The sequence below is a fragment of the Symphalangus syndactylus genome, chromosome 1 (genome assembly GCF_028878055.3).
Source record: "Symphalangus syndactylus isolate Jambi chromosome 1, NHGRI_mSymSyn1-v2.1_pri, whole genome shotgun sequence".
Lineage (NCBI taxonomy): Eukaryota > Metazoa > Chordata > Mammalia > Primates > Hylobatidae > Symphalangus > Symphalangus syndactylus.
The window spans coordinates 33,351,751-33,364,569 of NC_072423.2; the positions used below are offsets into that span (position 1 = coordinate 33,351,751).

General features: G+C 36.3%; 1 protein-coding gene across 2 annotated transcripts in view; it reads right to left on the minus strand.

Moving 5' to 3' along the window:
• Nucleotides 1–12,819, minus strand: part of DCC (DCC netrin 1 receptor) — a 1,203,407-nt gene that overhangs the window by 345,014 nt on the left and 845,574 nt on the right. For both annotated transcript variants that reach the window (XM_055298749.2, XM_055298754.2), the window contains exon 9: nt 10,688–10,842. In XM_055298749.2, coding sequence (XP_055154724.2) covers nt 10,688–10,842 — 155 coding nt within the window. The remainder of the gene's footprint in view (nt 1–10,687; nt 10,843–12,819) is intronic.

Sequence of the window (12,819 nt, forward strand, 5' to 3'; positions counted from 1 at the left end):
CCTCATTATGGCTTCCGAGATTTTCCTGACTGAGCCCTGCTACCGCTTGACTTTACCTCCACCACTCTCTCTCTTGCTTGCTCTGATGCAGGACAGTAGTCTTTTGCTCTTCCTCTTCAGAAACTTGGCACTGCTTATTTGCTTTGTCTGAAATGTCTTGTCTCACAGGTATTTGCTGCCACCTTTTCACATTCTTTTAGGTGTGCCCCTAAATATCCCTTCTTCAGCAAGTCTTTCTTTGACATTCCTATCTAGAATCATCCCTATCCTACTCATCCTATGTCCCTTAAGCTGGTTTGCTCTTCTGTGGGCTTCACTTTTACTTGTTTATTTATTTATTTTGAGACAGAATCTCACTTTGTTGCCTATATTTTTCAGTACTCAGAATTTTATTTCTGAGCTCCCACCCCTGAAAATACAGTCTGGAACGCTTGCATCTTAAGCATTTAAACATCCTGTATTTCATCAGATCTTAAGAACTCTCTCATGAGAGTGGAGAAAGGACAGGCTTTTATTCTTATCTACCTGGCCAGGTATGAGACTCAGAACGTTTGCGTGTGACATGTCGCGATCATGGCTCACTGCAGCCTCACACTCTCAGGCTCAGGCAATCCTTTCATCTCAGCCTCCCAAGCAGCTAGGACTACAGAAACAAACCACCACACTTGGCTGATTTTTCCATATTTAGTAGAGACAGGGTTTCTTTATGTTGCCCAGGCTGGTCTGGAACTCCTGAGTTTAAGGGATCCGACCTCCTTGTCCTCCCAAAGTGTTGGGATTACAGGCATGTGCCACCACTCCCAGCCTATTTGCTTATAATTCCTCTTCATCATTAGAATACAGACTTTACGAGGATAAGTACTTTGTCTTTTTTTTATTACCAAATTCCCAGTCTCAAGAAACAGAGTGTAGTCCGTTGCAAGCATGCAATGAATTATTTGTTGAATGAATGAATGAATCAATGAATGAATGAAGAGATGAGGAGATTCAAACTAATTTGGAGGGTGAAATATGAGCTTATGCAGGCTAAAACTTTGATCCCTGTGATGAATTAGACAGGATAGGATTTTTGCTCTTGGAAATATTTAATCAAAATCTTAAAGGAAAAATAGAAGAGATTTATGAAATAGCCTAATGGATAAGAACAGCATTTCAAACATACCCATAAAAACACAGACACAGAAATTAGCAAATTATGTGCAGCGTTAAGGAGCATCATTATACGAGAGATAATTAGAATTAAGTAATGGAGTTATAATGGATGATTATAACAATAGCTGATATTTATTGAGGGCTGACAATGTACCAGGAAGTAAACTAAGTATCTCATTTCATCCTCAGAATAACCATTTGAAGGTGTACAATTGCATTACCATCTTAAATATTTTATTTTAATATTTACAGCATCCCTGCAAGATAGATATCCTGGCTAACACGGTGAAACCCCGTCTCTACTAAAAATACAAAAAATTAGCTGGGCTTGGTGGCGGGCGACTGTAGTCCCAGCTACTCGGGAGGCTGAGGCAGGAGAATGGTGTGAACCCGGGAGGCAGAGCTTGCAGTGAGCCGAGATCGCGCCACTGCACTCCAGCCTGGGCGACAGAGCAAGACTCCGTCTCCAATAAAAAAAAAGAAAGATAGATATTATCTCCATTTTACGTAAGAAAAGCTAACTTAACCCAGTTAGCTGACAAGTGAAAAAGCTAGAATGCAAACCCAGTCTGACTTCTAAATCTTTGTTTTTAAACATGTCATTCTACTTCCATTTGGATAACCTGGAACACCAATTATAGATTTAAATAAGAGGACAATGTACAAGTTACTAGCACTGACCATGGGCTTAGAGTTCCATTGCTTGACTTTCAATTGATACAAATCTGTGGTCATTTCCTTCCAGAAATGAGTGACAACATCTCAGCTTTGACTTTAACAGCTACAATTAGAAGCAGTAATTGCTTGTCATAGGCTTAAAATCTTCCTATTTTAACTCATGGTAATCTCCACTCCCTGCAGAATAGCCTGTGATCAGAAATCCTGTCCCAATTCAACTCCTCATTGCATGGGATCTTGGGTTCCCCAAGGAGGAAAGATTGGGCAATTAAAGTAACATAATGTAAGAACATTGGAGTTAAAGAAAAATAGCTGAAGTCATATTATTGACCTTTTATGTAACATGTAAAATTCACCATATATTACAGCAGGTAGAATACAACCTGCAGTTAAAAGAATCCATAAAATAGTACAGTAATTTAAAAGGGAGTTTTACTTAATTTTGGTAGAGTGTTATACCAGATAATTTCTAAAACATACTAAAATATTTTATACTAAAAGACAATATGGTTTGCACATCAAATTATATCTGCATTAGATTATGCATTAATTACATACTGAAACTATGTAACACTAACTTTAAGTTAAAAAAAGGAAATAGGGCCAGGCATGGTGGTTCACACCTGTAATCCCAGCACTTTGGGAGGCTGAGGTGGGCAGATCATGAGGTCAGGAGTTCAAGACCAGTCTGGCCAACATAGTGAAACCCTGTCTCTACTAAAAATACAAAAACTTTGCCAGGTGTGGTGGTGTGCGCCTGTAGGGAGGTTGAGGCAGGAGAATCACATGAACTCAGGAGGTGGAGGATGCAGTGAGCTGAGATCACACCACTGCACTCCAGCCCGGGCAACAGTGCAAGATTCCATCTCAAAAAAAAAAAAAGAGAGAGAGAGAAAGTAAATTTGATTCCACAGTATTATTTAGGTCCATTTATTTTATAGGTATATTTTCATCAAAAATAGTATCCCTAACTTCTCTGAAGATTTGTGTCCCCTCCAAAATTTCATGTTGAAATTTAAACCACAATGCAAATATTTTAATAATCTTTTAAAAGATGATTAGGCCATGAGGACTCTACCCTCATGCAGAGATCAGTCCTTATAAGAGGGCTAGAGGAAACAGCTAGCTCCTCTTTTTTGTCCTACCATTTCTTCCACCATGTGAGGACACAGCATTCATACCCTCTGGAAGATGAAGCAGCAACAAGGCCCCATCTTGGAAGCAGAGACCAGCCCTCACCAGACACCAAACCTGCTTAATCTCAGACTTCCCAGTCTCCAGAACCATGAGCAATACATTTCTATCCTTTATAAATTACACAGCGGCAGGTGTTTTGTTATAGCAGCAGAAACAGACAAAGAAAGAAATTTCTGCCCTTATTTTATTTTCTATCCCAAGCATGTCTAAAAGCCTGGACACATAGTTGGTGCTCAATAAATACTTATGAACTGCATAGAAAAATATGCTCTAAAGATGAGGGAGTGCTTCAATACATATGTGATTAAAATGCCTTATTCCTTTCTATCTTTACTCTTTCTTAGCGGTGTTCATCAGCTCTCCATCAAAGCAGTTGCCTAAAGCAGCTCAGCTCATATCCTTGGAGTAGAGTTTCATTCAGCTGCACCAGCATGATGACAATATCCCCATAGATGTTCATGCTGGCTTTTGCTCTAATTCAGCTTAGCAAGCCAACTGCTTTCACGTTTAGTAGGGTATATAACCAAACCAGGCGATTAAACCCAAATCAGATCTACTTAGGGAACCTCTTTCTCCTAGTTGACCATGCTGCCTGAAAACCAATAATTATAATGACACTTTCTTATCCCCTTTCCTACACTCCCGTATGTCTACCTATGAGAAGTTAGCTTTCTTTCTATGTAATTTCTCATGGAGCAGATAAATTTTCTAGATGTTTGGTTATACCAACTGAAGAAGCCTGAATCATACTGTGTTCTCAAAAGGAAAGAGAAAATAAGAGAGTCAGCAGAAGCTTCTTAGGGAAATTACACTTATGATATACCACTGTTTAACCCAAGCAACTAGTAAGCTATGTCCTTCACTTTCAGTTGAACTTCGGAAGATACTTACATATTTTTCCAGGTAATGGATTTTTAATGTGATTGACTAAATTAAGTAAATAAACAGCATATCTTCAGGTCTAGATTCTCTGGCCTTTAAAAAATCATGTCTATTAATTTAGCACATAATTAACTTTTATGTTTTGAACAAAACTGAACAATTTTGTTCAGGGAGATGAAATCTGTGAAAGCTGTTTTTAGTGAATTCTATTTAAAGTTGTTTCCACTAGACTACCAGTTCGTTGAGAGTTAGGACCATTTCTGACTTGCTTTTGTATCCTCATTTACCAGCATAGTGCCTAGACTGCCGCTGTCCGACAGAACTTTCTGAAATAATGGAAATGTTTTCTGTGATCTCCAATACGGTAGCCAGTACTCATCTATGAATTCATGAGATGTGGCTCACAAGACAGATAAGTTGAATTTTTGGTTTTTAATTTTATTTAAAGTGCTACTAAGCAGTTGGAATAGGGCTATTGTGACTGACAAACTGAATTTTAAATTTTATTTTATTTCAATACTTTTAAATTTAAATAGACAAATGTGGCTTGTGGTTACTGTACTGGAAACTGTAGGTCTAGAACTTAGCACAAAATAAATATTTTTAAATGAATGAAGAAAGAACACAGTGACTCACATTTGCTTTGAAGTCTTCTAGAGGTGATTAAACAACCCATCATCTCAAGCCTACCTCTAATCCTTCCACTAATATGTGTCATTATCAAAGACATCATACCTAGCCTAATTGGCCATTAAATCCAAATGAATTCCTTAAGCCTTTGGTCACAGAGGATACTAAACCATAAGTTTTTAACTTTCCCCATCTCTTATTTATAATACCTGAAAACATTTTTTTATATCCAGAGACTTTTAAAATAATGTATTTGTATGCTACCAAAAAAGATGTAATGCCAGTAATTATCTTTACTTCTTTCCATTATTTATGTCTGGCCATGTATGGGATCAGACAACTGAATTGTTGTCAAGTGGACAGGTTCGCCATAGTGGTCATCCCAATTATTTATTCAAATCTCAATGCAGTGCAGTTAATAGTTGTCAATCAAGTGACGAAAGTAATGAGCTAGACAGCGCTGTGATCAACTTAGTTTGCTTAGTTTATGTAACCATCCTTAAATAAATATAACTGATATTTTATATCTTTCCCAAACCAGATTCTACCAGCATCAACGAACCAATGACAGCCAAGTGTCACGTAACAATGTTTTGATCAGCAGCAGCCCAAATATACCAAGGTGGTCTCATAAAAATATAATGAAGTTGAAAAATTTCTATCGCCTAGTGACATCTTGCCATCATATGATTCTAATGCAATGCATTACCTTTTCTATGTTTAGATATGCTCAGATGTACAAATATCTACCACTGTGTTATAATTGCCTACAGTATTCAGTACCGTCACATGCTGTACAGGTTTGCAGCCTAGGAGCGACAGGCTATACCATATAGCCTAGGCGTGCAGTAGGCTCTACCATCTAGGTGTGTGTAAGACACTATGATGTTCTCAGAAAAATGAAATCAATTAATGATGCATTTCTTGGAATGTATATCCTTCCTTAAGTCACACATGGCTTTATTTATAAAATGGCAATGCTGTGATACATTTTAAGGGATAATGTAGCACTTTCTGTTCATAAGACTTCAAAATTTAGACAAGCCAATATATAACAGCCTGCCAAATGCTAAGGAGAGGTTAATTAGGGAGAAAGTAACAGAGTATGTAAATGCGCTAACTGCATAGTGATCAAGCTAGTTCTAAACTATACATGAGGTATTATATTAGCCTTATTTACCCAAGTGATTACCCTGGTGAGTAACCTACTTTATTTGTAAATGTAGAGCAGTTGAAATATGTTATTTGATCCTGTTGGGTCAGGGAGCTTTTTTTTTTTTTTTTTTAATTGAGATGCCAGGCAAGAACCAGTGGCTGCTCATGTGTTATCATATTTTGTTTTTTGCAACTTAGGAAGAAGAGGAATAAACGATACTCCCATTTATAGTTCAGGAAACTGAGGTATCAATGATTGACAAACTTGCTCTAGGATACAGGTAGTAATGTTCAGAGACATTATTTGAACTTCTCTGTTCTTTTCCTAACAACCATATAAGTAGAGCCCTATTAGAATTATTAAAATCTCAAGAAGGAGGAAAGAAGCAAATATGGCTATTCCTCTAGATAATATATTCTAAAGTCACTCAGCTTGGTGGGTTGCTTTCACTCATTTTTTTAGGGTAAAGAATATAATAGACTAAGAATATTACTTACAACTCTTAAATATAAAAGAGTTTTGTAGATAATTGAGTTGTGGTCTTGCAAATAGGCTTCCCATTCTAACTCAAGCCCTCAAGCTAGTATGTGGTCCATTTTAACATCGTTTATGATTAAACTGCCTTAACAGGATCTTAACAGACTGCAAATAATAATTCAAGAAATCTCCACATGTGGTATGAAAAGATTAGACAAGTCTTAAGCAGACAGGGACTTAAATCCTGGCTGATAATATGGTAGAGAAATTATATACCATAAAGGCAGGGGAGAATGGGCAAGGGTTTAGCAAAGGAAGATAGCATCAGAGGACACAAACCTTCATATAAATCAAGCCTTTCTATTTCGAGCAATTATTTCATAAACTGGATCTTGGGCTGTTGATCTCTTTAAATGATTACTACAAAATGTATGCACTTTTAGAAACAGTTGCTGGCTGATTTATATTTCAGACATATTTTCCATCAGTTTTATTTTTGGTGAATATGGTTTGTATAATAGAGTTCATATTTTCAAATAATATGAAAAACTTGAAATTCAATTTGTATACAAGCTATGTAATTTTAGTGTACAATTACTACATCACATTTGGAAAACATTGATAAAAGCAGCAACAAAATGCATACTCAGCCGAGACCCATTTTCAAAAGATAAGATCATTTTGTCAGAAAAGAAATATTGATGAAAACATTTTCTTTAACCTGATCTTGCCTCTAAATTCTGATAGTCTAGCGAAGTAATAAAACCAGCCCTCACATTTTCTCTTAAGGGCAGAAAGATGGGCTTATAACAAAGAGGGAAGGATGGTGGGAAGGAGGCAGGGAGGAAGGGAGGAAGGAATGGGAAAGGAAAGGAATCACAGGATCTCTGGTATATTCCATCTTCTTCAGTAATTGGTGTCTTATTGAGCGGGCTTGGAGAAGATGAAGTAAGTGCTCCTTATCCTAGAAATACTTTCAAATTGCCAAAATGGCATTTTATGTTACCAACAGAAGATAAAATGCACATGCAATGACTATCACTCATGATAATATAATTTATTTATTCTAATGTCTGTAAGAAAGATGGCAAGTGAGTTTAGCAATACTCAATATACATGAATTGAAGGAATTGGCTAACTCTTTTGCACATGTAAAGGATATTCTGAATGTCTGGTTTATGCAGGATACTTTATTCCTAACTACTTATCTACTCAATAAGGGATGAATTATCCAGTGGCAATGTTCAATGAAACAGAATCAAATCACAGTGCAAATAAACAATGATCTGCAAAGGTATCCTTATTCCATATATTGGTAAGAAAATGGGTAATTTAATAGAACAATGCTGTTACTAAAGGCCAAAATATGGTTAGCATTCTAAGGCTGTTATTGCTGCCATTAATCAAAAAAATTCATGGCTGCATCATGTTTCTAAAGCAGAAAGGTTCTTCATTTTCATTTCTTAGAGAATAGAATTTATATGTGACAACAATACCAACAATCAACATGTTTTATTCAATTAGGCTTTTGTTATTTTATACCTTATCATTTACGCTAATTGTTAAGCAAAGTAAATGCTTACAGAGACTTGGGTCCAGTGAGGGGCTCTGCACAAATTTTTCACACTGCTTTCTGAATGGGAAGGAATGTGTGATATATAAAGCATAGACGTGGCTGTCACTGTAACTGGATTACAAGACTGATTTGAGGAGGTGGATGCAGTATGATCTGGGCATAAGGAATTAACTAGGTAATATGCTGCAGCCATCACAGGTCATGGGCCCACGAACAAATCCGTGACTCAGACTGTTTGTATCCATTTACCAAATTCTTATAAGTTCCCCTACTTGAGTTGTTTTGTTATTGATACATATTTAAAATATTTGCTTCCCCCCAAATCTGCTGAGATCCATAAATACTGCTGCTTTATTACTCACGTATGCTTTTCTAACATGCCTCATGCAGCCTGGAACAGTGTTAGGAACATAATAAATGTTCATTAAACATACTTATGAATTGAGTTATGTCATTGTTTGTGTTTTACAAAGTTAAGGCCATATGTGGGATACAAAAAAATCATTATTCTTTTTAACTTAATTATATTAAAATAGCAGAATATATTGTATCATTGTATTATAGTTTTTATTTTTTAAAATTTTTATGGAATGAGTGTTGTTAGCCAATGTCAAAAAGGAAAACACTTTACAGTCCCTTGGCTTGGGAATCACGGTGTTAGAAAAAAAAAAAGTAAAATTTTAAAACACTGAAAATTGCTTTCTTAAGTTGAATGCTTAGAAACAATAGTATTGATCAAAGAAAAAAAAATGCTCATTCTTACAAAGCAAGGCTAACCAATCAGGATTTTTATCAGAAATGCAATGTAATCATGACTAGTCAGCTCTGAAAAGTACAGTATAACACTTTTACGATAATTTTAGAACTAGGAGATGAAAAATTCAGATAATCCAAGGAGATTTGATCTTTTGAAAATGAGCATGCTTTTAAAGTTAGTTCCAATATTGGAAAATTTACCAAGGACATCTTTAAGGAATTTTTCAAGAGTTTTTAAACTGTTGACCTATCTACCACATGACATATACCATATATAGTGTGTGTGTGTATTATATATATGTAAAACCTAATTTGTTTTTAATCAAAAACGTAAAATAGTCATAAAAGTTATTGATTTTACATAGATGATCTATGAAGAGAAAGTCAATAAAGCAATTGGAGACTCAAATGTTGGGCTGGGCGTGGTGGCTCATGCCTGTAATCCTAGCACATTGGGAGGCCGAGGCAGGGAGATCACTTGAGGTCAGGAGTTCGAGACCAGCCTGGCCAAAATGGTGAAAGCTCGTCTCTACTAAAAATACAAAAATTAGCTGGGAGGCGGAGGTTGCAATGAGCCGAGATTGTGCCACTGCACTCCAGTCTGGGCAAGAGAGTGAGACTCTGTCCCAAAAATAAAAAAAGAAGATTGAAATGTTATGTTAATATAGACATTATAAAGGGGAAATTGGCATTGTTTAGTGATTTAAATCAGTACCGCAACAAAACATTGCCCAGAACAGAAACCTGGGAGCAGGACCAGCTCATAGGCAGCAAAGGGTGAAGTTGTGCAAGGCCTCATGTTCTGCTGTAGCCATCCCATAATCTTAATACTTTTTAACAATGTGCCCCTGTGTTTTTATTTTGCAAACAGAAATTATTTGGGTCCTACAAATTATCATTATGCCTGGGGGCCTGCATTTCCAAATAATTGTCTGGAACCTCAACATGACTATGCTTTTGAAGTTGTTGAGGTCTTATTTTTGTGAGGCAAATATTTGTCGTACTTGCACAACTTAGCCCTCTTCCCTCCCTTCAGTTAATACTTTATTCCAGTTTGTTATCATCTTGTCTCTGTAGCCCTGGTCAAGCGAAAGAATGGATGGAGATTCTGTTGAAAATGCACTCAGACTGTGTCTCCTGCTTTCTCTTCTTCAACATGCTGATTTAAACCACCCAAGAAGTGATAGAATACAAAGGATACTCTCTCACAATCACCAGTTAAAATATTTCCAATCTCTACTTCACCTTATTCCCAATACAAGAGGTGATTTTGATATACCTCTTTAGTTTCATGTAAAATGAACAAGAAATCAAAATATCATTATAAATTTTGTTATATAAAAAGGAAATAGGTACAATTAGGTGTTTAACATAAGGCAGCTTCTTAACAAGTAGCTATGCATTTCATTTTAAATTGCAATTTTTTTTAATGTGTAACAAAACAAATTTGGCGAATGGCTCATCAGCAACTAATCTTTTCAAAAAACATTAGAAATGCACGAGAAAAAACAAAATTTTGTCAGGTACAGAAATAGTTTTCGATATGTAACTTCGGAGCTCTTCCTTTATCAAAGTAGAAATCATTGAATTATACATTGGTCAAAGAACATTCAGCTGCTTTACTTTGTGGGAAAAAAAAGAAAAGCTGAATCTAGTGATTCAACGTAGAGGAGAGTGAGATTATCCAACAGAGGTTATCTCTCATATTCCTCAAGTCTCAATTTGCTTTTAGTAGCTTTTTCAGTGCATGCAGTGTGTGTTTAAGCTTTTGAATTAGTCCCTGGATTTAGAAGTTGTATGCTATTGTTCTTTTACCTTTGATGTTACACTTTTACAAACTCAAAAAATCTGAAAATTCAACAGAGGAGGCTGAAACCCAATGATGATGATAAAATACTGTCAGGCAGAGTAAATCGCTTTCTTAGGAAATGAATATGTAGACTGCATGGATATATTAGGCCCTTATAGAGGTTAATTTGCCATTATGGTATGTGGCCTAAGTGAAGAGGCCATTCTATTTACAAGTTATCTTACTTTTAAAAGTCCTTGAGTTATATAGGTTACTTAAAAGAAAAATTGTTATTCCATTTTGTCACCTCACAAAGGTTCTGTGAAAGAATTCAAGGATATTGCAGAGGAAAATAAACACTTTCTAAATGTGGCCCGTTCCTTATCATACTCACACTCAGGCTGTGTGGCCACCTTGATGGGTTGAGAACTCTCTCCCGGTCCCCATTCATTGTAAGCCACAACTCGAAAGGTGTACATGGCTTCTGGCTTCAGGTTTCCCACAGTGAGCTGAAGGGATCCAGGCTGTGTTGTATTCAATGCTCGTTCCCTGAGAAATCAAAGTTGCAGTGAAAGATTATTCCAGAAAGAATACCTTTAGCCAAAATCTGTATTTGATGTGCAAGAGTAGTGAGGTGAACCAAAAGGTTGCTCACTCATCTAATGTTGACTCTGGGACATAATTCAAGAACTCAGATTTCTATTGAAAATAAACTAATTGGAAGGACCTACAAATAAACGTTGCAACGATTCTGGGGAGTTTAAGATTATGTCATTCTCCATGAAACTTGCAAACTAAAGTCTTTTTCCTCGACACTTTACAATTTGGAATTCAAAACCCATGAAAAACAAGGAGCTATTAAAATAAGGAGAAACATCTGGAATGTAGACAGGAAGATGGGTTTTGTAAACATCCGGCTAATGACAGAAATCAAGGTTTCAATTATTCCACAAATCGGTCTTTGTCAGTATTGCCAACAAATGCATTTATGCATTTTCTCTCATTGTATGAAAGGAAAACGCAGATGCTAAGTGTTCTATGTATGGAGCCTGAGTCCCTGTGGTTACTTTAAGTGCAATTAGTGAAAGGAAGTAGATTCCTTCCTGCGTGAAGAGAAACTGTAACATACGCCTGTTTGCCAAGCTCTTCAATCCACATCTGTATGTGTTCAATATCAATACGTTTATCAACTAAAAACTTCCTTAGTGTTGCAAACTATGTGTTCAATATCAATACGTTTATCAACTAAAAACTTCCTTAGTGTTGCAAACTTAATCTACTGATCATGGTTGCATTTATAGTGCATATTAAAAGACGACAAACCCTTTGGATATGGATGCTGACATTTTAGAAATGATAACTATTGAAGTATTCTTTAAGGACACACATGATTCTGGACCTTCTGAACATTCTAGATATCCTCATTGGAACTTAACATATAGCTGATTGAACTGAGTGAAGAAGGGACTTCCTCTAAGCTTCTCAATTGTTTCTCAAGGTTTCTATATCTAGATAATATCTCTTGCTTCTCAGTGGAATTATATGTACACTTTAATTTTGCCATTCAGATATGTTTCGGTTTTGGACATATTTAAAATGAAATATCTTTTTCTGCCAGGGAAAATTAGATTTTCAAAAAGTAAAAGTTCTAAGTGCATGAATGATGATGATTCCTACGCATATCTACACTCTTAATACGACTAATGGCAGAGACTGGCTGGCTTATCCTCAAACCCGAAATTTCTTCTTCACGTACTAGACCATATTTTCCAGCTTCCCTGAAGTCTAGTTGAGGCCATGTGACTGAGTCTCATCAAGAGTTTGAGTGTATGTGATGTGATGTGTGCTGATTCCAGGCCTGGCTTAAAATAAACTGCACATGGGTAATTCACCATGTTCTCTTCCTTCACCTGTTGTCTTGAGGTAGGGAAGCATGATGACCTTAGAAGCCATATGGGTGATGATGGAACAATCAACATTTGTAATAATACTAGAGAAGAGCTGGGAAAATAACTGACAATTAGTAACATCCCTTCCATACCTCATAGAGTCAGAAATAGTTCTGAGCCATTATATATTTTAGGGCTTATTTGTTATAGGGGTTAGCATTATTTTATCTAGCACTGCTAGTATTTAAAATATGCACCCTGAGTGGTTGCCAGGAGCTAAGTGATGGGAGAACGGGACGTTAGTGTTTAATGGGTAAAGAATTTTAATTGGAAACAATGAAAAATTCTGTGGACAGATGGTGGTGGTGGTAGCACAACAAAGTACATGCACTAATATCATAGAACTGTACACTTACAAATAGTTAAAAGTGTAAAATGAATGATATGTTTTACAATAGAGAAAAAGCACCCTGTATGAATCTGGATATAGCCTGAGGTTTAGGTATTCTTTTAGAAGTGCAGTATGAAGTTTCTGGAAGGCTGAATTCTGACTTCTAGGAGAGTAGTGGTCTGGATGAGATTCAATAGTAATCTAAAGTAGGTAAGGCTAAGAAATATGGAACAATGCTCCCATTTG